The sequence below is a fragment of the Drosophila subpulchrella genome, chromosome 3L, assembly GCF_014743375.2.
Source record: "Drosophila subpulchrella strain 33 F10 #4 breed RU33 chromosome 3L, RU_Dsub_v1.1 Primary Assembly, whole genome shotgun sequence".
Taxonomy (NCBI): Eukaryota; Metazoa; Arthropoda; class Insecta; order Diptera; family Drosophilidae; genus Drosophila; species Drosophila subpulchrella.
The window spans coordinates 12,665,429-12,691,049 of NC_050612.1; the positions used below are offsets into that span (position 1 = coordinate 12,665,429).

At 36.4% G+C, this 25,621-nt stretch overlaps 1 protein-coding gene and 1 long non-coding RNA gene across 8 annotated transcripts in view; one reads left to right on the forward strand and one right to left on the reverse strand.

The window, feature by feature from the left end:
- The window catches only part of LOC119553009 (hepatic leukemia factor), a 60,208-nt gene that overhangs the window by 32,719 nt on the left and 1,868 nt on the right, over positions 1 to 25,621 (reverse strand). Inside the window, exons 1-2 of one of the 7 annotated variants that reach the window (XM_037863051.1) lie at positions 12,828 to 13,091; positions 10,686 to 11,707 (exon numbers count right to left, since the gene is read on the reverse strand). The exons of 2 other annotated variants lie outside the window; for them this stretch is intronic. In XM_037863051.1, coding sequence (XP_037718979.1) covers positions 10,686 to 10,788 — 103 coding nt within the window. In that variant the 5' untranslated portion in view covers positions 10,789 to 11,707; positions 12,828 to 13,091. Of the gene's footprint in view, positions 1 to 10,685; positions 12,691 to 12,827; positions 13,092 to 25,621 lie in introns of those variants that run through there. 4 more of the 7 variants (XM_037863047.1, XM_037863045.1, XM_037863048.1 and 1 more) reach the window with 4 other exon arrangements.
- LOC119553011 lies at positions 13,877 to 15,118 on the forward strand. The gene is made up of 2 exons (XR_005219752.1): positions 13,877 to 14,303; positions 14,369 to 15,118. It is a non-coding gene; the product is annotated as an uncharacterized LOC119553011 (long non-coding RNA).

The following is a 25,621-nucleotide window of genomic DNA, read 5'->3' on the forward strand; positions in this document are numbered from 1 at the left end:
TTATATATTTTGTGGAATTTATTTGGGGTCTGGTTGACATATATTTTTGATGGCGGATTAGGTTGGAATATAGATATATTAGTCAGGGACATTTTCCGCTCGAACTGCGTCACCAGTGATTTATGAAACGAGCTGGCAAAGTTCTAGTTCAATGATTTCTATGATTCTAGAGAATGTAAAACTATAATATCTCAACACAATTAGCTTAAAGACATGTATTTGCCGTACAGAATGCTATACAATTTTTACTTCTGACGTTGCCGCCCCCAAAAGCATTTATATTTCCTACTAAATGTGATTTATGATGATCTCACAATGTTGTAGTTCAATGAGTCAAATATTTAAATTTATGTTTCCTTTGGCTTGCTAAGTTTTTATATCTTAAAGTGCACTTGCTTAGAAAAATTACCGATATTAAAACGAATTTAATCGGTTCTTATGCAAGTACTACAATGTTAAATTGATGTACGTCAGAAATTTTTGTGTTAAATGTCTTAGAAATCTTAGTTTTAGGCATTTCCCATAAACATTTATAATTCCCATTTATAAACTTATTTTTTCCTGGCTGGGAAAGCTCATAAACTAAGTATATTTTTAGGGGCCAGAACAATGTCTCAACTTCCGCTGGTCGTTCAATCTTATCAAACGTCCTTGGGTGTCGCAGTCAAAAAAGTTTTATGACCACCAACCGAAAAATTTTAGGGGTTCCTCAGTAGGGAAAATATTTTTCTTTGACAATAGCCATAAAAAAAAAGAAAACTACGCAAGTAGTAGGTATTTAACTTGTTTAAATGGCGGTGGAAAAATACCAACCTATATAGACAAAAAGAAACACCGAAAAGTCAAAGCAAAGCGCACGAAAAATTATGAGAAATGAATGACGTCTACATTTTGTTGAAGGTTAAGACAAATGGCACATGTTGTCGCCCATTTTCATGGGGGGGTTGACAAAAGTCTTAAGAGCCCTCCCCTCTTACCACTTTCGGTTCGATGAAAAATTGCGCCAAGATAAATAATTCCAAAAAGGAAAACAAATCAGTTAACAAAAGCCAAGAAAAAGAAATCAAATGGAAATGGAAATGGATATAAAGCGAATGACTCATCTGGATTTTTATTTTTTGTGAAAGGCAGGAGGTACGGAAAATTTCGTTGAAACTTTGATGGGCTAAAATTTCATTCTGATAATTGCGTTGAACATTTGACTCTTTAGGAATAACAAAACTCCCCCAAGGTGTTCTCCTATGTCCCTTGATTTTAGCCTAGGTAAAATGCTGTAGTTTTGTGTGCACTTCTGGCCAAGAGCCAAGGCGTCTGCCATCTTGATAAAGTGTTGGCCAAAAAACGTACGCCACATTAGTGGCAGACTATGTACAGGAAAGGGGGGGGTCAGCGGACCGGGGTATTCCCCCTGGCAACACACGTCTATATGGGATGGCTATCGGGGTATAGGTATACGACTGCCGGCTATGTATGAGTTACTAGAAGAAATAGAAATGTCATTTGACAAAAGCGAATGCACGAGATATGGCCGAGAGTGGAAGGCACAGATCGAAGGGGTGTACGATATAAGTGGTGCTATGGGCCAGGCAAAATGTCAAGCGAATGCAAGCCAAACTAATTGCAGAGCAGGCCAACAAAGAGGACCATTGCGATAGAAAACTAATATAATGACTCGCATACCCTCAGTTTGATTTGGGGAAATGATTGGGGGCGGTGCGCTGTCAGTGATGGTAGGGATACTGATTTTATCACCTGGCAAAGGTGCCAAATAAATGCCATAAAAGTTTTTCTTAAAGAAAATGTTATCAAAAAAAGCAGTCAGTATGGAAAGTTGCTTTAAAACTATTGAATAAATAAAAGGTTCCCTAAAATATCAGATACTTTTAATAATAAATGCAATCGGAATATGAAATCAGGTTTATAAATTTACTATTCAAAGTTAATAATTAAAAGCAACATAGGTTTAATAGCTATTTAATATTAAAAATTCATTTTTACCCTTGTACAAATTATTTATTTATTATATTCCGTGGCTAGTAGTTGGTAATTATCAAAGTCATCCACTTACTTTCCCTTACCGTGTACTATATATGGGTTGCACTTTTAATATTTAATCGAAAGCCCCCTAACTAATGTCCCGACTTGCTTTCCCTGTGCAATCTTTAGCTTAATGGCCAACAAATTGTTGCTTTGACCTGACTCAGCTTGACCATATTTACCACCCCCCACCCCCTTCCCCTTTTGGCGGCCCACATGATGACCTTATATACAATGTATACACTACAATCGCAACTTTAGTCACGCACATAGGGCCGAGTTACTCGGGCCCACTCAAAACAAATTAAAGCTCAATTTGCCTTCGTTATAAACTAATCAATTTTTTACAACCCCCTCGTTCCCGCACACGTTTTTTATTGAAAACTTGATGGAAGGATCTAAAGTAGAGCAATTCAGCAATAATTGAGATTGGATACGCATTTGTAAGGAGCTTTGGTTAGGGATGCGTGTTCAGTCCAAGAAACTGACAGGGGTTCTTAGAAGCATTAAAGTTTATAGTGTTTTGACATTGTGGAAAGATGACAAAAAAAAGGGAGGGTAGTAAATGGATAAATAAGTAACAGAAACCACCAAGGAAACATATCGATTGAAATAATATTTTTAGAACTTCCTTAAGCGATAACATAGCCCCCTTTAATTCCAATAAATCCCTTGTTTATAGAAACTTATTATACACATACCCCTAAATGGAAAAATAAACTGCAAGCTGAAAGCCAAGTTATTTATAATATCTTTTAACCCGCCCCAAAATGTCTGTGAAATTAGCTTGATATCGGTCTTGTCTGATATAAATTGCAACTTCTGCGATCTGACTTATCGTAAACATTTATTGATAAAGTACATATATCTACAGACTGTCAGTATCCAAGGGACTTTAAATTGTTTGTGCAACAAAAGCCGCTGACAAAAGAAGTCTCTATGACAAATGAGCCAAGAAAACAAATAAAATTTCAATTCCAGCCAGTGAGATTATTAAGATCGATGTGCGTATGTTTTTATAAAAGGAAAGATAAGCGTTAAGGAGGGGGAAAATTATATCAGACCAATAAATATCAAATAATTGAATCTATCATAATTTTCAGGAAGTTTCAGTCATATCAAGATTGGGGTTATCTAGGAATTTCCAAGGCACGACCAGGTTATTTGCTATAAATATATATATACAAATATAAAGAACTCTTAAGTAATTCTTAGAAGATTCTAAGCCATATCAACAGTGCCAGTCATAAAAGAGCCAATAAAAATGCAATTCCTAGGCGAAAATGATAAGAAACATTGAATGCTAACTCCTTTGATCCGCCAGTTAACCGTAATATAAGCCATAACAAAAGTGAAAGAAATAATAACCTTGATATCGATCAATTTCCCGTCTTTAAAGTTTGTTTTTCGGCTTTGTTCTGCGCAAATTAAGGTCAAGCCTTATCACAGTTGCCTAGAACAGAATGGCTAAAAATATTTTAAGTAGCTAAATGTTCGAAAAACTTCAACAAATAAAAGAAAATGTAATTATAGTTATCTGGAAACAATTGATAATTGCGTCAGCAGGCGCCCCCAAAGCGAAAGACTAATTGAAAGAGCAACCCAACTAGAAAAAGCACACACATTCTATGTGGCAAGGCGAATTTTCCAAAAATATGTTTGTGCAATTAAAAATAAAACGAACGAATGGCAAAAGATATGCAGAGAATGAAAACAATTTTAAAAGGTAAATTAAGCTAATGGATGTTTTTTTTCGGGGGGCGGAGCAGCTGGGGCTGTCTGCCAAGAAGCTCCAAATTGCAATTACTTGTTGCAGCAATTTTCATTTATTTCGCTGGCTAAATTTAGTTTCTCTGTTGTTTTTTTTGGATTTTCCTATTTTCAAAAGCAAATCATTTTGGGCACTGAGAAATATAAAAATGTTTACTATTTTCCCTCAGTTGAGAATGTTTATTTGAAATCATTTTTCACGCTTTCCTTTGCAGATTCTATCTTTCGTTCTTTTCCTAGATTTTTTTCCGCTTTTGTGCTCATCGTTCAGCACATGATCAACGGTCTAAACTACGTCAGCAAGGCGAGAAAAAAACTGATTATGCTAGGGGAAAAGCTAAGGTAAATGTGTGATTTTTGTTGACCCGCGAGAAAACTGATTAGGAAAAAGTGCTTGGAAAAATCGGAATAAAGTGCCTTTGATAGTGGGGTGTGTATTTATACATTTAAATAATCTCCTCGGGGGTAATTTGTCAAATGTCAAGATCTGGGTGACAAACCCCCTATATAAATAACCTTGAAAGGGGGGCGAATTTAAAGGGTGTAGTTATCTTTATCGTTATTTTTGTTTATTACAATACTCTTCTAAGCATTACCACTACTGATAATTTTATTTTTAGTTTTAATTACCTTTACTTTTTATCACTTTCTAAGCCTTAATTTCATATTACGCATACGCCCCGTGTGCCCATACATCTTGGCTGCAATTTCATCACAGCGCTGATATACTGCCTCGTGTCTCACTTTATTAAACGCTAAATGGCCAACTTTGCTTGCCCAATATTTTATTTTACTTTTTGTTGGTTGTTAAACTGAAACTCGTGATTGAGTTCAACTAATCGAAGAGCCAGTCTTAACAATTTAGGCACGCTTTCGGCCAGGGGCAAAAATAAATAAAATAAAGCAAGGGGCCTTAGGCAAAGCTCTCTTGTTTTCTTAGTGTTAGTTAAAACAGCAGTGCGCTAACGTGGCTTAAGATGCTTTAGTTTGGCTTATGTTTTCTGGGTAACTGAGAGGGGGGGGGAGGGGGTCTTACAAAAAAAACTAGGGGGAAAAAGAGAGCAAGCCTAGCATTACCGGCTCATAAAAGACAATAACAATTTCAGGCCAAAATGAAAACAAAAACGTAAGTGAATCTCAGAGAGACATACTCACAGATACAATGCGCATGTCATGGGCTTTTTGGAGACTTATCTCCAGCGATTTTCCTCTCCCATTGAGTCTCTCTGTATTTTCCACCCACCGAGTGTGTGTGTGGGCGTCGTATTTCGAACATGTCCTTCGAATTTCCGGGTTTTGCTACTTTGACATTTGCAACATGCTACGCCTGGCTAAAAGCAAGAAGCCGAACCAGTCGGGAAATATCGTTAGGGGGGCTTAGAAAGGGGCGTCCGTTAGGGGGGGCGGGGTCATAAAGGGGGATCTTTTGGGGGTTATATGTGGGTATATTCGCCCTGGCTGAGTGGCAAAACATTCTTCGTATACGAGTATTTTTGAGGCCCCAGCTGCTTCGGCTTCTGCCGCTGCTGCTTCCTGTTTACAACCAACACATGTTCAATTCATGGGTGTGCACAGGGGGAGTGAAATGCTAGGGGGGGGCAGGACGACAGGACATTCCACAGTAAAAATCTGTGCAATGCTGGGGGGTATCACAAAACTCTATATAGGTCTGTGTGTCTTTTGTGTGCCGCCAAGGAGGGTTACTTCCCTTTTTTGTATTTTGTCGATTTTTCGGCATTTCGCGAACTTTTATTTCTGTTGCCATTTCTATTTCCTCCCCTTTATTTCTCGTCTTTTTTTTTGTCCCTTTTGACGTCATCGCGGGGGCAAACAAATGAAGTCAACATTATTTCATTTATGGATTTTGTTATTAATGTTGCACGAACTGTGAATGTTTTAGTGCCTCTTGTCGGTGTGTTGCTGTTGCTATTGTTATTTTTAGTGCTCAATTTTGCTGCCTGGCTTTCGTGACTGTTTTCCAACTTCCTGGCAGTTTGTTTTGTGTGCCACTCTGGTTCTTCTCGTTGTTGTTGTTGTTGTTGTTGTCCATCATTTTGCCAACAGAAATTCCGGTGGCAACGCCTACAAGCAACTTAAAGAGCACATCAAAAAAATTGTTTACTCAAGGCTCGCTTTATTAAATACATTTTTAAGGATAAAAGGTTTTGGGCGAAATGAAAAATACATTATTAAAATCAAGAGCATACTTCTGAGCACCGGGAAAAAATATTTACACTATCAAAAACATGGTTGATATTATAAATTTTGAATAGAAATTGTCAAACAGCTTTTTAAAACATTTTTATTGTATACATAAATCCTATTAAAATTCTATTTGTTATCTGTTGAAATGACAAAAACATTTGTCAAATCATCATATATTTTTTCCCAGTGCACCTGAACCTCAACCAAACTGAAGCCGAAGTCGGCGGGCGGCAAATGCCAAAAAGTGTTGCCTGCTTTCAGGCGCCGCCAAGAGGATACGTATACGTCTAGTTATCCGTGTGTTAGTTTCGGATTTAAGTTGCCCCACCACACGAATGTGTGTGTGTGAGTGTTCGCTCGCTTTGTGGTATTTAACCTTAATTTGATTCCTTTTTTCAGCCATTTTCCTTCTCTTTTTTCCCTTATTTTTCCCCATTTTTTTGAATGGCTGCCTTCGCCAGGTACAAAAAGTTGCCGACGTCCTTGCTGCGGATGATACAGAAAGGTTGGCATGGCCAAATGCCAGCGAATAATTTCCTACTTTACTTTTTTAAATGGCGAAGTCAGCGAAAAAATTGATTAAACATTTTGCACTCACACTTTAAGCTGAAGATATATATTTATATACGGATAATGCTGAAGATATGCGCTTTTGATATGCATCGCGATCTTCTAAAATAGACATGGCAAACATATTGTTTGACCGCAATTTTGCGGGAACAACGAAAAAATTACCACCAGCTGCCTGGCATGACAAATTCACACGCCAGCATTTTTCCCTGCTCAGTTTAGTTTTTCCTCAGCTGCAGCTGAATATAAATATATATTTATGAAAATATTTTTCACACTTTGTAGCCACTTTTGTTTGATATTTCTACTATGTGCTTTTCACACATTTCGCTTAATTAAAATGGCAAAAAAACACACACGGTTGGTTTTTTTATAGTATGTTATCTTGAGATTCGCCGCCATTCAAGGCGGGTTTTTCAATTAAAAGTTTTAATTGCATAAAGCCAAGTGAATGAATCAATGAGTTTGGTAGAACTTTTCATAGGGACAAAGCCGGATTTCCATGCTAAACTTTGATGCATTTTAATCGCCATCTTTACAGGTGGTGACAGGCATGAAAAATGCAACCCAAATGCATAGGTAATCAAGGTGATTACATAAACATTGATTCACTTTGGCGATTATCAATTGACGACACACACTGTGTGCCTTTTGGAGATTATGTCATTGAAAAATATTCTAGATTAATGATTAGCTGCTAATTTGCAATCAATATTGATGGGTAGGCAAAATCGAACAAAAAATGAGATAGTCAATCCCTGCCACTTGTTTACTCGGTCAAACAACAATTAGAGCTGTCATTTATTTATGCCAATTGCCGGCGCTTCGTTTTATGCAACATTGACATGCAAATCGAATAAAATATAATTGCACATCAGGCCGAACAAAGACAGCGTGGTTATGGAACCAGACGGAGCCACATGGCGTTTGCAGATAGCATTTTAAATTCCACTTGAAATAATGCATTCGTTTGCTTTCATAATTCAATTGGACGGCATAAAGGTGATGGCAAGCAATTATGTTTCACTTTAAAGTTTGTTTAACTGGGGGGGAAATGAATGAGAAAATGGATTGGTTAAATATTTAGCAGGCAAGTGATTGTGCTCGGCCATTTAAAATGTCCTGATGGCATTTCAAGATGTTTTCTATTTACTCTGAAACGTGGAGAGACTTTTAATGTTTTTAAAAGGATATTAAAGACTGATTTATTGGCACTAAACAATTAAAAGCATTTTTGAGACTCTAGAATTTTTAGTCAATGATTTATAATAATGGACTGAGAAAGATTGTAGTTTAGCTACAATAACAACCTAAATTATTGGTCGTCCAAACGTTAAATGCTATGACCTTAATCTACTTATATTCACCATCAACCTCCTATTGGAAATTCTTAAATATCTCTTGAGACACTTACCCCTCCGTTATTTGATTAACTAAATAATGCCCATAAATCTGAATAAGAATCTGAATAATAACTAGCTCATTGAGGTTCTTAGGCATTTGACTTGGATACAACTGGAATCGGGCGAATAAAACCCCCTAAAACCGACGACTCATCCGACTTTGAATTGGATCACCAGCTCATCAGCTAGATACAAATCAAATGCCTTTGCTTATCAGAGGAACTAAACCAACTTTTGAGCTTTGTACTCGACGGCGGCACACGCAGCTGTTGGCTTTTTGCTTTTATTGTCTTACACTCGAAGAATTTATGTGGGCCGGCGAATGATTTGTGCCAGACGAACGACTCCGTTTCCTTGCAACTAAGTACGGCAATCTTATCTACCCCTTTGCTAGTTGGTTGATGTAAGATTTTGTAGTTTAGTGCAGCTTATCGCTCACTTGATTATACCCGGCGTCCCTCTGAATTTGGTTTGTTGCACTGGTAAAAATAGGGTGCCTATTAGGTCATATAAATACAAGTGATTAGCGATTGTTGGTCAAAACAAATTTAAAAAAATAATGTACATTTACAGAAGTTCTTTTTCAATTTTATTTATAGTATTTTTTAGTTAATATTTTAACTTCAAGATTACCTATTTTTATTCCTTGGTCATAATAACAAATAGGTTTTTTGTATGAAAATCTTTTACCAATCCTATGAAAACCTATCTTTTAACCTTGTAGTAGAGATACTTTTAAATCTATTTAAAATAGTTGCTGTGTACCCAACGCTCTTCACACTTGCCCCTTGGCTATCTGCAGCTTATCAGCCTGTTTCACCCTCTTTTCCGATGTTTATTTTGCCGTATTTAACTAGTGTGTTTTATAAAGCGTATTTTTCCTTTTTTTTAATGCGGTAATCAAATGCTTGTTAACACACGACAACGCTTGGACGATAAGAATTACGGACAAAATTAAAACAGAAAAAAGATCAAAACTAAAAAGAATAGAGGACAGCCTCAAAACCTATGCTACAATAATGTTAAAAATAAAATACAAAACTTTTGGCCAGACGGAGAAGGTTTCCCACAAGTGAGTGCTCGGGTTTCCGCTTATTGATTTATGGAAACAACTTGAGAGCCAAATGAAAGGGGAGACTTGGGCCTGCTTTTCATTATGCTGACCGATTATGACACTTTTTAATGGAATTTTCTCGTTCTGCTTTTATGCTATTGATTTCTGGTTACGTTGCCGCCAGCCAAGTGGGCGTTCCCCGGTGGGCGGGGCAGATGTGGGGCCAGCAAAAAATAAAAAAAAAATGCAACAGCACACAAAAATGGCAAAAATAAGAGAATTAAAATGCTTTCTGAATCGAATTCTTTGCCACAGATGGGTTTTTTATTTTTTGTTCGAAGCCATATGCTGGTCAAGACCAATTCCTTTCTTATGCAAATGTCTTGGAACAGATTTAAACGGGTTAAAATGTGTGTGGGTGAAAAGATAGTGCAGCAAAATTGCTGTGTAATTGTTTGGAAAAAGAAATTGCAATTGAAATGCAATGAAAAGTGGATAACTATTGCAGAAAAGTAAGATAAACGACGGCCTTGAGATGATAAATAAATGGTACCAGCAGAAATCGAAGGACTTCTTAATGGATTTAATGTCCTTTGCAATAGTAAAAGTATCTTTAATTCAAAAACAATTTAAGCTATTGATTAAATTGTAGGAAAAACAGGTGTATCTCTAAAAAATAAAAATGTTTAATAATTACAACACACTCCGAATGCAATCTAGTTGGTAATACAAAACCACAATCTCCCCAAAAAATTCCATGGAAAAGCAACCGAAATGTCAACCACTTAACCCAAAAATATTCCTACAGACACTAAAAGCTAATTATTAACAATAATTCGATGGGCGACCCAGATTGCTCAATGGGTTAAGGCGTTGATAACAACGTCTCGGTGTCCGGCAGTTGTGGAGGGGGTTAATCGAGGCGAATCTGGGCGGGGTCAGCCCACGTTCAATGTACTTCAATGACCCCAAACAACCACGAGTGCTACATGCGACACTCGGTTGACTTGACCATGTTCCGCACTCAGTACACTTTAACCTTGCGACAACCCTCAGCTCGTTTTCTCCCCAATCGCCCTATACTTGCGGGTTAATAGCCTTATCAATTTTGATTTCAAGCGTACTTCGACATGAACCGATAGATAGATAGATAGAAAGATACTTGCATTACTGCCCTAATGAAAAGCTCTGGAAATGGCTTCTCAAATGGGTCATCTTTTGCCAAGGCAACCACCCCGGAATAAATTCCACTCCCAACGCCATCAAATTGATTTATGTTTGGGAAGACATGAAAAATGTTTCGGCTTTATTTTAAACATTATTTTGCCATTAATTTGGATTTGGGTTATACGAAACGTGTCTAAATCTTCTGCCTGCCACCCCAAAAAGAGCCTCCCATATTCCCCCCCATTATTTTGCATATTTCCGGACGTGCGATGACCCAATCACAGAATAATTCGTATTTTATGACTTTGCCTTTTTTTGAGGTCTGAGTTCTGTTTTTTTGGGTGGTTCTCAAGTGGTAACAGATTGCCAGCACTTGCGGGTAATGCTTTTTTTTAGTACATACTATTTTTGGTGTGTTTCAATTGCAGAACATTATGCTCAAGTATTCTTTACCCTTTGATTTTGCGCTCTCTACTCACCATTAATGCCGCTGATCAGTGGATAGTTACCATCGCGGCCGCCAATTAAGTTTTTTAAACCAGTTTCGATCAGTGTTGGGGACGATCGCTCCCTGTCGCTCATTTTTTCATAAAAATTTCCGAAATTTTGTGATTATACACGAACAGAAAAATGTCTCGTTGCGGGTTTTATACTGGCCTGCAGTTTGCTGTTGCCTTTTCTAGTTATGTTTCTTTGTTTTTTGTTTTTATTTTTATTTTTGCAACAATAATAGTGATAATGATGTCAATCTCACAACAATAACAATTAATCAATTATTTAATTTATAACGAACGAAATTTGTATCTCACTTTGAGGGTTATTTTGATTTGGTTGCTTAGTTTAGTTATATGTTGTTTTGTTTTTTGGATCACAATCGAAATTAATTTAATTAAACCTTTGAAAATATTGCACGTTTCCCGTTACGTTTTATTGCTTCGTCTATATATAATATACGATCTTTCTCTATAGACTTTTACATAGATACTTTGTTATATATATAGAGATGTATATAGATATATTTGTATATTATTACTTTTCTGTTGGATTTTTGTTATGCTGGCTATAAATAAAGGCACCGCGAATTCATTCAACAATATTTTTATGTTTTAACAACAACTTTTGCGAGTACAACAAGAAATGTTGGGTGATTTGTTTTCTGTTTTTTTTTTTGTTTTATTTCGTTAAAAACTAATTCATGTGGCTGTTAAAAAGTACGTTTCGCTGACTTTTTGGTTACTTTATGTTAGGTTTATTTTTGTGTAATTGAATTTGTTGTTTCATTGGCTAATTAAGCTATTTTTATAGCGCTTTTCCTGCTGCAAATGCCGAATGCGTTTGGTTTTCTCTGGTTGCAGTATTTTATTTTGCTGTGGCTTTCCTCTTTTGTTTTTCCTCGGTGTGTGTATTTTTTTTTGTTGACAGTTTTCAGTTTGAAAAACGTTTAACGCAGAAATTTGTTGTTAGGCTTTTTCGCTTTTTTATTTTTATTTTTGTGGCGGCACTAAAAATAAAATCAATTGCTTTTTGGTTAGAGTTCTGCTATATATATATTCTGTATTCTATATACATATGTATGTATGTACGTTGTAGGTATGTGATATCTTATTGTACAGTTATAAAGCACTAATATGGCATTTGCAATAGTTGGTCGCCCGGCGTGCGACAGAGATGGCAGATTTGGTGAAGAAGAAGAAGCTGCAGCAGCTTTGATTTTTTTTTGAGTTCCTTATTTTTTTTTTGAGAACTTTAGGTATAGTTATGGGTGAGTGGGTGGCGGCGAGAGAGAGAGAGACGGCGAGAGAGTAGGCGAAAAACGACGAGCGCCCGACAGGGAAAATCGATGAAAAATGTTGACAACAGAAACGCGAACAACAACACCAAAACACACACAAACGCACCGAGTTTTAAGGACTTTTAGTTAAATTTTTTATATATTAGGATATATGTTTTTTAATTGTTGATTTAATTTAATTTTTTAGGTATGTGTTTTATCCTTATTCTTTTGGGTGTTTTTTTTTTCTGGTTGGTTAGAGGAAAGAATTTTCTTTTTTAGTTGTACCGTTTATGCGGTGCGTTTTTCTGGTATCCGCGTATCCGTGCGTTTGGCGTTTGTATCTCAACGAACGACCGCTCGACGTGTGAGTATCTGAGTATCTCAACGTGCTGCTGTTTTTACTGTAAAAAAACGCTTCGGCTGCGCTCGGCTCGCCTCGTGTGCCTATTGTGGGTGTAGTTGTGGCCGCTCTGCCGGCGTCGCCGTCGACGCAGAGCGCATGTGACAAGCGCCTACGAAAAACCGAAATTCGAAGTTCGAAAGGTCGCCGAAAAAAAACGGTGAAAGAGCGAAAGAGGCGGCCGCGGAAAGAGGATGCGGAAGTGGGGCCAACTCTACACTATACAACGGCGGAGATGCATTTCCCGTGACCGAGAGAGAGTGAGAGAGTGAAAGGTGGAGAGACGGAGAGTAAGAGATTTCGAGCGCGGGAGAGAGTGCGCGCAAGTCAGCTGATTGTTGTTTCTGTTTGTTTTACAATGCTTTTTGCACTATGAACATTACACTCACATTTCCCACAAAATATATACAGATGTACATAGATATATATCCAAGCAGACAAACTTACAAACACGCGCTTGTTTTTTGGTTTTTAAAATACACATCAATTGGTTTTAAACTGTACACTTATTTTTTTAACTGCCTGACAGTGACACGTGCTTTTGGCTTACAATCTTTAGGGTTTCAGCTAATTTTAAAGCTTTCATTATAGTTTAAATTTGATTCGGTCACGATTTTTTTTAGCAATTTTTTCGGTTAAAAATTTTTGAATTAATTCGAATTTTTGTTTTTAATTTAGTATGTTTTTAGTGTGGCTTTTGTGGCGCTGAATGTTCAACTAACTTCTGACTGGCACACGCGCTCGTTTCATTGCAAAGTGTAAAAGTGTAGAAACACGCCGCCTGAAACGAGAGAGAGAGATACAGTACGGAGAGCGGCTAAGGGCAAACTCACAGATACAGATACGAGTATGCTCGAATACAGATACAATATGCTTGGGCTTAGAATAACGCTCTCGCTCTGTGCGATTTCTCTCTCTTTTCTGGCCGCGTGTTTTGGCTTTTTTATTTTTGGCAAACTTTTTCGTTCAGCGCGCGCAACTTAAAAAAAATAAAAGCCAAATATTCATTGATATTAATGTAATTTATAACTAAAACAGAGAGATATTAAGCTCGGGTTTAAGCTTTGTTTTAGTTACTCTTTTCGTTGTCGTTCCGCCTAAAGCTCAGTTTCTACACTGAGGCAAAATTAATATAATTTTTTAAATTGTTCAATTAAAATTTTGATTGTCTTAGGAAAAAAACACAGGTCATCAATGATTTTTTTGGTGACAATTTTGTGGTGCTTTACATAATCGAATTAAAAGTATTCAACAAACATTAAGTTCTTTAAAAAATACAAACGTATCAAATTCATTTGATATTTTTTAAATATATTTATGAGCGTTTCCCTACTCTTTTCTCAGTGTAATGCTTCTAATTGCCTTCTAATCATTTGGCCGCTCACTCACACGCGTGCAAAACTTTTGGCATTTTCCACTGCGTCTCAAAGTTCACTTTTTTTGATATTGCGGCTCTCTTGCGACTCTCGCAAAAGTATCTCGCGGATTGCCGGAGTATCTGAGAGATCGCTGGCTAGCCGGCCTGTGTGCCTCTGGCTGAATTTTTATTTATTTTGTTTCATTTCAATTTACTCATGCAAAAGTGTTGATTTTTTGTTCAGCTCTGCCCGGCTATTACGTCAATGGAACAAAAACACTGACGCTTGTAGTTGTACGAATACGAGTATCTCTATCTGTATCTGTATCTTTGGCCGCAGCTGTAGATGTAGATGTATCTGTATCTTTGGCACTGCGGCAACTACAGTGTTCATTTCAATGTTTTTAGGTTCTGTTCTTCTCTTTCTCTCACTCTCTGATTTATCTGCCATTCGCGAGTTTCTTTATTTTTCACTATTTCGGTTGTATTTCTTTTTTTGCGATTTATTTTTTTGTTATTATTTCTAACATGTATTTTGCGGCGACGTCGACGCCAGCAGCGCTCACGTGAGTTGATTTCATAGCTATGAAAACCTTTTTAATGTGTGGAAATTTTTGTTTGTTTGTTGTAGTTGTTATTTCCCCTCCCCCTGTTTCTTCGCTGTAATTTGTATAAATAAACACGAAATTGTAGAAACGAGAATAGAGAGAGGAGAACCCCGCGAAAACCGAGAATATTTTGCACATTAACAATTTATGAAGGAGCTGGGGCAATTAGAACGCCTTGAAATTGGACTTTTCAAAGGGGTGGGAATGAAGGTTAGCATCTTCCCCAGGTGTAAAAAAAAAAAGTAGTATTTAAAGGAACTCAATATTCTTCGATTAGAACGAAGCGAAAAGTATCTCTGCTGATAAGAGCTCACACTCAATTAATTGCCTGGCGTAAACAAAATAATTAAAATACGAAAAGCGCTCCTCGAACCTATTTTAATAGTTTTAATTGACATCATTTTGTAAATTCATTCAGTTGCTGTGCGTTCTATTAAGTCTAAGTGCATCGTTTATAATCATTATTTTGCTAAGAGAAAATCCTCACTAGGATCTGGGTTTCATAAAAATGGAATGTACTTTAAATATGGAAACAAGGAATGAAATAAATTAAAATGTCATTAACCTAATGGCAAAACTATGGGTACATATGTACATTAAAATGTGGCCAATAAACTTTCCAAATATTTAAATGGCTTTTATTGGCATTCTAACGAACATATTACGATTGAGCACGTTCTACAATTTAAGTATGGAAATATGTGTGAACTTATTCAAATGCGACCATATATATTTATAACAATAAAGTGGTGAAGATACATTTTTTAATTTAATTCACATGTTTATGTTAACTTCAACTACTTTAACTTTAATTTATAAAAATCTTTAGAAATGTATAGTTTAATCATTAAAATTATTACTATTATTATTTTATAAAGAAAGTATATACAAATTTAGATACCATTGTTTACTTAGTGGCGCCCAATATAGCCCTTAAATAATTAACCTGTTTTATAGTTTTTTAAATATTTATTACCCGGATAGAAATTTTACACCGACCCTGATCACGACATTGCCTGACCTTTTGTCCGCCCCTATCACCCACTGATCTTCCTGGGTGCTAATGAACCAAGATAGATTTCGCCGCCAACCTTCGACGAGATCAACAACTGATCAACTACAAAGCGCTTCGAATCAAAATAGTTTAACCAAATTTGAAGGCACACTAAGCCAAGGGGATTCGTACTATTTTGGCCATTTTGGCGGTGAGTCAGGGCCCAGAAATGCCGCAGACCAGAACAGAGGGATATATACGGCAAGTACTACGAGTGGAGGGACCCAGAAACTGAATTTCTTCGAACGAAATAGAACGAAAACAGCGAATCTGTCGCCTGTCATCATGTGACATGAAGAAGAACTAGGAAGCGGTGGGCAGGAGAAAATCCGAAAGCCATAGGGAAATAACTCAGCGCACAGATATACGTATATATATGGATGGACGGTTGGATAGATAGATTCTATGGCGGAAACGTCATTCCCATTCAGAGTCCTCCACGAAACGTGTTCGAGCGTCATAAATTATACCGAGGTTGACCCCCTCATAGCCAGAGGTTTACCAATCCCCCTTTCTTTCCAAGTGCAACAAAAGAAAGACAAGGCGAAAATGTATCTTAAATTGTGGGTGAACGCATATTCGAACCAATACGAACCGAACCGAAAAAAATGGGACTTTCCTTGGTTCAAATAGTTCCAACAATGTTGCCCATCACGAGATGTCAGGCTGTCAAGGAACCGACGGCGGACGCCTCTATATATATCGCTGCATATAGGTACACCCAGTATATATCCATGTGTCTCTAAAAACTTATTTGCTTTGGCATTTCTCAAAATGTCGCAGGCAGCGAAAAATGGATTTAAGATTCGGGGTTTCGAGTGGGCCCACCTTATCGCTATACTGCACATATCACCGTGCAAACACGGCAACCAAAGTATTTCTCATTCTATATGTATAAGGTACACATACTTTTCTTATCAAAACCACCATCGTTGATCGGCCTTGGACATCCACCACAAGAAGTCAGAGAGGTAATGCCCCCGAAAATGCATCCAAGGCGAGGATAATCCAATTAAAAAATTCTTTTAATTAGTGGACATTAGCATGGAACTGTGAGCGATGATCTTCTCCTTGGAAGATCATGTTCTGGCAAAGAGCGTTCTGAAAGCGTATATTTGCTTCGCTAACACTCGGATGGAGATTACCCATTATCAGCTAACTGCATATACATACGTATATCCCTGTGTGTATATACCTACCCAGAGATCTGAACTACATTTTGCTCTATTTGAAATCTCGCACATTTATACGAAACGAAAACGAACGAAACGAAAAACGGACGACGACGCAAACGACGACAAGTTGTACAAATTAACGTACAAATGAATGACGGAATTAGTACGTGTGCTCTTTGTTGATCTAGCGAGAAGATTAGGGGAAGCTATAGGGGATATAGCTCGAGGTTTTTCGACCAAAAACAAGGGGGAAGGGGATCCTCTACTTAGGGGCCCTTTCTCTAGTCAAACGAAAATGTCTCCACGGCACAGAGAAAAGATCCAGATCCCAAAGATACTTTCGAGATACCACATGAATATATATTCTGGATACACTCTACTGCTGTGCGGCAATTCATTAGCATCACGCAAATGAATTAATAACACCAAACTACGAGAATATTTTTCAAGTTTTCCTTTTGTTAGCACTTTTTCAATGGCTGGGTATAGATATTGGCCTATGCAATGATTCTCGATTTGTTTGTACACTTTGATCTATCTGGTTGAATAGATCGCTAGATGCATGGATACACAGACTGATGAATAGAACTAATTATGGTGGAATGGGGTTTTGCCCGCAAATTGTTGTTAAGGGGTTAACGGGGAGTCAGCAAGAGCAGGTGGCATACAAATTGTTATTAAGTACATATATGCTGTATATATATTATAGTATACAGTATATTCAACATGACTAAGAAGTTTCTTAAGATGTATTTATTTTAAATCCAAAAAGGTATTATAGATAGTAAGCTGTATAGTGTAGGACCCCCTTATATAGTTCTCCTTTATATTTAGGTTCTTAAAATTGTATCTTTTAGATACTATATTTTTGTAATGTTGTGTGTCCAAAACAAATCTTTGAAACAGTTTTTTCAACCCCCTAGATCGACACTTTGAACGACATCAAAGAATCTTGCGGGTTCATCTTTCATTTGCCACATGTTGTCCTTTTCGTCGGACAGATCATTCATTTTCCTGAAATGTCAACCCTTCCACAAGAATCTCCATCAATTACATTTAAATTTTTAAGATATATGTTTTGTAGATGTCTCTAAAAAAATGAGGTAAAAATCTGCTGCGACATTTGATCCTGCCATTTAACTAAAATACAAGAAATTTCCCAGTCTTTCTCAGCTGTTTCCCCGCTTCCCAGCTCACTTGCCCGGCCCATTTAAACACTTTGCCAACGACAAACAAACCAAAGGAGAGGGGGAAATTTCATTTTCCTGCAGGGAAGTCAAACATTTTTCCAACTAACTCCGGGGCAAACAACCAGAGCAACAACAATATTGATAATTTCAACTGCAGTGGAATAACGTGAAATGCAAACAAAAAGCACACAAAAAAAATCAACAAACTCACAAAAGCTTCAATGCCAAAAAAGAAGGGAATAAGAAGAAGATACCACGTGACGGCAGCAACAAAAGCAAAGCAAACAAAGCATGCACGACTTGGGCACCCCCACCCCCTTCAGCAACCACCCACCCACTCACCACCCACCCAATGCCTCCCACCACCCAGCGACCCACTGTTAAACACTCACCCACGCATGATCATTTATAAACTGTCAGTTCGGTGCGTCTGTGTGCGAGTGTATCTATGAGTTTTTTTTAAGGGGTGGGGTGAAGAAGAGGACCTGGGGGAGGGGAAGGGGGCAGGAAATGCCCTAAGTGGCAGCTCACGCACTTGGGCCCCACGGAAAAACCTTCGAACTTAAGAGCCTTAATCCAGTTTGCGGACTACAAGATACCCGTTCATTCTAATAAATGTTTACCATGTTTGAGATTTGCATATCCATGGGCTCCTTATTAACACACACTTAAAGAAAAGAAGAAGCACATAACAGACATTTTTTAGGGGACTCTATATATATATATTTATGATATTTAGTAAACCAATTAATAGATTTCTTTATGCCTAACAACAATTTTGGGTTCAATATATCTTCTTTAAATAATCTTGATGTATTTTTAGAAGTAAAAAAAGTCAACATTTTTTTATTTACAAAAATAAAATACCGCATTATTAATCTAACTCTAATTAATTCTAATAAACCCTTAACATGTTAAATATTTTTATAACCACAACCCTTAATTAACACACACCTTTAAAAAAAGAAGAAGCACATCACAGACATCTTTTTAGGCGACTTGGTTTATATTTTTATGATATTTAGTAAACCAATAAATATATTTATTTGTGTCTATCAACAATTTTGAGTGCAATATATCTTCCTTAAAAATTCTTGATGTATTTTTAGAGGTAAGTAAAATAAAGAAAGCCCCATCATTATTTTGTTATATACAAAAATAAAATACCTCATTGTTAATCAAACTCTAGGGTACTTTTCCTCTGCAAAAGGAAAGAAAGGCATTTACCCAAATCGTCTGCAAAATAAAAAGAAAAATATAATGCTACCTGAGAAACCATTTTGATTGAGCAATTCTTTTTTATTGAACACTATTTCATTTCGCCGCCCGCCACCCCTTGACCACTTAAATGGGCAATCGTTTGCCGTTTTTATTGGCCAACTGTTAATTGAATTACTTTTTTCACCTGCCCCTCCTCCACTTTGTTATCAAACTAGCAAAACAGATAGGAATATTTCTTTATTTTCGTTTGTATTTCTGCTTCTTCGGTGTCGATGGGAATGTAAATTCAATTAAAATTTTGCGTGTGACGTTGGCAGGCAAAAGCGCGTGTGCGGGGGCGGGGCAGAGTATTGGGTATAGAGTATAGACTATAGAAGGGGTGGGGCCCGAACTATAGCCACATAAATTATTTATACACTCATATAGGCTCACCTTGAACCGAGCATTTTTCGTAAAAGTTTAATTTATTTTTGCCAGAGCCAAAGAACAAATAAATACAAGAGCAGAGAGAGATAGAAATGTAGAAAGCAAGCAAGATGGGGTACACAGTAAACATTTAGATACAAAATAAAAACATTTTGATATTATATTTACTAAACAATAAGGAGAGATTTTGTTATGATGATGATTTAGTATTTATTAAGCAAAATTAAAAATGAAATAAATTAAATGATCTTAAAAATACCTTTATAATTTTAATTTAAAATGTAAACACTCTTTAAAATATTTTTAAAATAACTAATCTTAATTATTTTTCACTGTACCTTTGCTTTCTTGATTGCTTTTTGTTGTTTGTAATTTCTTAGATATTTTACATTTGCGTTATTTCGAGAAATCTCAACAATTTTTCAATTTACTGTCAGGCAACGATGACGACGTCGACGTCGGCAGAGGCAGAGGCAGAAGCAGTGACAGCGTCAACTGTCAATTAACCAAGCATTAGAGGGGATGGATTTTCGAAGGGGGTGGATGGGGTTTGCCAGGGGCGTGGGCGGTGGCGGTGGCGAGTGTGAGTGGGGTAAGACATGGGCTTAGGTCTTGTGATTGATCTGTGCGGCAATTTCTTGGTTGGGGGCGTAAATGAGCAGCCGAAAATGACTGAACAGCACTCATGCCCTTTTCACACCCCAGACAAGTGTCACTTACAATGAGTTTTACCCCAAAGAAAAACAAAAAAATTACACGAAAAAGTATCCAATCCGTTGAACCGTCAACGTCACAACTTCACACGCTGTTCACCTTTTTTTTTAACACACAAATACCCACACTTCTGCGGGGACTAGCAATCTCTCTTGCCCTTTCGCTGTCACTGCTCCTGCCAATACATCTAACCCAATGACGACAGGAAATAGCTCAAAAAATAAGTACACTGAGCGGAAAACTATACATAAAAAATCAAAGGAAAGATCTATGTATTTCTTTTACTAAACAACTAAAGATATGGGTTCAATCACCTTGAGTTGAAAAAAAAAATTTTCAGATGTAAGAAATAGATAGATTGATAAAATTTATTTTTTATGAGATAATTAGCTTCGTTACAAAAAGGGATTTACAACATATGTACGTATTTATTAAAAAAAATTTTTGATAGAAAAAAATTTTCATTTTTAATTTTGTTTACTGTAGATTTAGACTAAGGCAGTGATAATAATTTATATAATGTATTTCTGATAGTCTCATTAAATATTTATCTTCATTATAAAAGCGGTTTTAAAAATTTTTTTTTTATTTTATAAGTATTGAACACGATTTTTTATTTATTTTTTAACCTTGTTTATTTTTTTTTAATTTTGTTGACTATTTTTTTCCCTTTACCTGAATCGCATTGGTTCGTTTTCGGTTTCATCGTCTCGGTCCTCAAGTGGCGCATTTTTCATCATCTGTTGACACTTTTGCTGCTCCAACGGCAGCAGACCGCAAAGGCAAACACAAAAAAAAAAGAAAAAACAAAAACAAAACCGGGCTCACACAGTGCAATGAAAGTGCGAGTGAGAAGGGATGAGAGCGTGAGGGAGAAGGCACTTGAGCTGCAATTTTAAAAACAAACTCGCACGAAAAACCGCTGAGAACACCACTTTGTAACAAGAAATAAAAACAATGCACTTTACTCCACCACGTGGTTATTTAACTCGGATTTTCATTTAAACTTTTTGCCGGTCGGTACATTCCATTCCCTCTCTATATATTGTACACCCATCTCATTCACTTGACACAGTGGGTTGAGATGGTGCAAATATGGGGGTACCACAATTCACAATTGATTGTTGTGGCTACTAATTAAGCCTGCGCGTGTCATTTTCTTTGGACAGTCCAATTAATTGGTTTTGATAGTCAAATTTGGGATAAGGGGATATCATCTCAATTATTACACCCGCATATCAATTTATTTTAATAACCGCCTATGATCTTATCTTTTTCAAAATTTCCATTAGTAAAGATGAAGTATTTTTTAAAATGATTTTTTGCTTAAATTCTTAATATTTTAGTGGAAAGTTAAAAAATCAACATTTTAAAATCTTGTAGAGATTGTAATCATTTTATAAAAATTAAATTAAGAAATAATTAAAAGAACAAACTTCTTTTGGTGAATTAAAAACAACAAAAAACAAAATATTTCAGACATAAATAATTCTGTAACATTATATATTTTTATATATTTTAAGAGGTGTTGAAAACTAAAAATAACTGGTTAAGCACAGAACTGGTTTTCTTTGCTTCTTAAAGTATGCTATGAAAATTACACTTTATTGGGTTAATACAATCATCACAAAAAAAAAAAACCAAATGGTAAACTTTTGGAAATCTGTAAGTCCAGTTAAAAAAAATTTAATAAATGTCGTACAATGTTATGGATTTCTTAAAACCCCTCACCACTATTTTTTGATTTACAAATCGTCACTAGGCCAAACCTGTTATTAAAGTGGCTTTTTCTATCGTTTTGAGCTTGGCCTTGCAAAAATTATGCCCCAAAAAAATCGAATTAAATTATCTCAGTCGCTTCCATTTTCTCTCGCTCCCACAATTGTAAACATATTTCGCTGAACCAAATTTTTGTGCATTTTTAAATTTAGTACAAGTTTTATGGCCCATATAAATTCAGTTTTTTTTGTGTTTATTTTCCTGCACTCGCACTCACACAGACGCACAATTAGACTGACGCGCACACACGCACACTTGTCATAAATAAAAGGCTCTCTGGCTTATTGGACATTTTCATTAAATGCTCTTCAGCTGCTGCTGCTGCTTCTTCTTCATTATAGTTTTGCGGTGTCTGCGGTGGATTTTATTGTTTTTAGTGCTTTTATTGTCGTTGTTGCAAATTGATTGCCTGCAATTTGTATGCGAAAGAGCGCAAAAAGTACCGTTGTTGTAGGTCTTTATGGCGCCGTTTAATTGAACCACACATGTGTGTGTGCGTGTGTGTTTGTGTGTTAAGCCCAGCTCTCTCTTTCCGCCTCTCACGTTCTCTTTTTTTTGCGAAATAAAATACTCTATGTAAATTGGCGCTTTTATTTAAGCGATCGTGATTTCTTTTTGTTGTTGTCGTCTTTAAACACGTGTAGATTGATATCGCTTGATAAAGCTCGGCTGTCTCTCTCGTTCTCAGTGGTTCTCTTTTGCACTAGTGTAATTTACACTGTTTCAAAATAGCACCTTACTTATGTTAGCCTATTAAAAAATTACCTCAAATAAAAAAAAAATATTTAGGTATAGTTACAATACAAAAGATATTTATGATTTTTGATAAAAATGTATATTATCTTAGTCACAGAGAAAATGATTCAGATATGCAGTGATTCAAACTATGGTTTTGGTTATACCGACAATTTAATTCTTTGGAAATTACTTATTTAAAATGTATGTATATGTCATACACGGAAAACCTGTGTTTTTTTGAGTAATACTTTTAAATGGGAAATTTTAATTAAAAAAAAAAAATTATATTACATACTTTAAATTTGTATTTAATTTTATGATAAATAATTATTATTATGAGCCATGTTTACATTGCCACTTCAAAAAAATATATATAATTCAAAAATCAACCTACTCCTAACTTCTTATTTAAAAAGTGACAGTAATTATTTCTCCCAGTGCATTGCTAATTACACACTCACACACACACAGCTTGCCCAGACTGACACACGCACACTGCGGCAGATTACACCGCAGACCGCAATACATGTGCATGACATAATATTCATTTTTGCAGTCGCCGTCGACGCGGCGACTCCCCCATTTCATTTCAAGCCTCTGTCCGTAGACCCCCTTTTCCGCCCACCTCCCCCAGGCAGCCCCCTTTCCCCACAATTCGCATTCGCAATTTGAATGGATTCCAGGGGGTGCAAGCGAGATGGCCTGCTTATTACCGCACTTGATGGCGCTGCAGTTTTGTTTAGATTTCGCTGGTTTTCGTTATTGCAAATTGACGTAATGGTCTGCGGGAAAGAGAGGGCCGAAGAATAAGGAGAGGCCAAGAAGCCGAGTTGGAATAATCAGGAGAATCATAAAGGAGCAGAGAAGTTCCCAACTTTTTGCTGACTTTATAAATATTTGATATGTACTTTTGAGCTTAAATGCGCATAATTCCTCGGAATCAAAGCTCAGGAATACTTACTAAAAGTACTCTTTGCTGACCACTGGAAATCAGAATTGAATAAAAGATGACTATCATGTTTTTTGTAAACCCTCTACAGTGACTAAAAATCATTTTTAGATAACGATTTACAAGACATACACTTATCATGGCTATATGGGGAATTTTCTGTTAAACTTATAAAAGTTACTCATAAAAATTCTATGATTGCGATAACCAAGTTTAAAGTGTTTTAAAATATTACCTCAACAAAATAATAAAGGTTTCCCAAAGCTATTAAAAATATAAAAATTATTTTTGACGCTTTAAAAAAATATTTAGAGATAGATAATTCATAAACCCTTTTTTCCATTAATGAAAACTGCCATTACCATTAAAACCTTTCGAATTTTCGTTGAAATATTTTTTTCTGTAAGTCAAATTCCAAAATTATCAAAAAATCTATTTCCATAAATATAAATTCCTCAAGGTCTTTCCTCAATTTTATAGATTGTCACGGGTTCGTCACTGTCACATTTAAGTGCATAATTTATTTACCTGTCATTGAAAATACTCCCATAAATAGCAGGTGACGAAATAAATTGAATACCAAACAGACTTGATAAACCCTTTTTAACGAATAAATGTCTGCCAGTTGGTGAATCTAATCTATGGCCAATTCTTTATGGCGCTTTGAAGACTGTACCACTCCTCGTTTGATTCAAAACAAATCGCCTGGCATCCATGCGTATACTTCATGTATACTATAGGCTTTATCATCACGCCACCGACTGTCCAGTCCACTTTCAATTCCAATACCACTTGCAAGACTGACCGACCCCAAAAAACGCCTGACTCAGATTGCTCAGAAATTTTCCAAAACTGCCCAGACGCGTTTTTTTTGTTTATAGAGGGGCGCGTGCCAAGGCTTCCATTCAGATTAGTCGCGTGTTTGGTGACCCGATTTTGGGCAACAGATTAGTGGTGTTAGACCAGATAATGGATGGTAGATCAGCCTCCCAAAATTGCGACATAAATTGTTTTGATTTTTGCAGTGAATTATTTGGTTTCTGCATAAGCAAAATTTCCACGCCCAGAAGCGTGCGTTGCGATCTTATCACACGGAGCAGAGTGAATGGAACTTGGAGGTTCTAAGACAGCCACGAATACCCCGACATGACCATGTGATCCGATCGCTAAAAAAAACCGAATCGCAGATAGGGAGAGCCAGTTTTACACGGAGAAACCGATTCTACCACTCTCGTGAGCTTTCAATGAGAGCTTTGTGGATCGGCCTGAGAAGTTACTGGAAAATAATGAATACCAGGTATACCTGCACTGCAAAAAAACGAGTTTAACAAAACACCCTATCAGAAGCTTTTCTATTAACACCATCTACTAAACATAATACACCGTTTATGAATAATATTTTGAAGGTTTCTATCAACCAATTGAAATCCTTATAATAGACAACACTTAAAATAAAATTTAATATTTAGAAGATAAACTAAAAATTTAATGTGTATTATTTGTATAGGGGATTATTAAACTATAAAATCGAGTATATGTATGTACAATTTTCCTTATTCAGTCTTAGGATAATTCCAAGTTTCTTACAACTACAGAGAGAGAAATATTCAAGTACATTGTTCTTGAATTGAGAACATTCGTTCTTAAAACCGTGTAAGTACATTTTGTTTATTCAACCACTTTGTAATAGTTTTTTTGTTAAGATAAACAATGTAAATACTGCAACTTCAACTTGATTCGAGCAAAGTGAAATCGGTTTAAACCTTAAAAATGTCATTCTATTTGTAAGAACATTTTCAACTCAGATGAAAACGTCAGAATTTTCTCTGTGTATTTTTAAAAGTCTCAGTATAAAAGAGGTCTATTTTACATGGTCTGCCTTATCAGGCCCTATTTTCTAAACGTGAGCGATGAATGGCAACTGTGTGACTTTGCCGTAAACGCTTATAATTAAACACGCCTCTGCCTCCATCCTCACCATAATCATCATAATCACCATCCACACAGCCACAACTCACTTTTTATGCGGC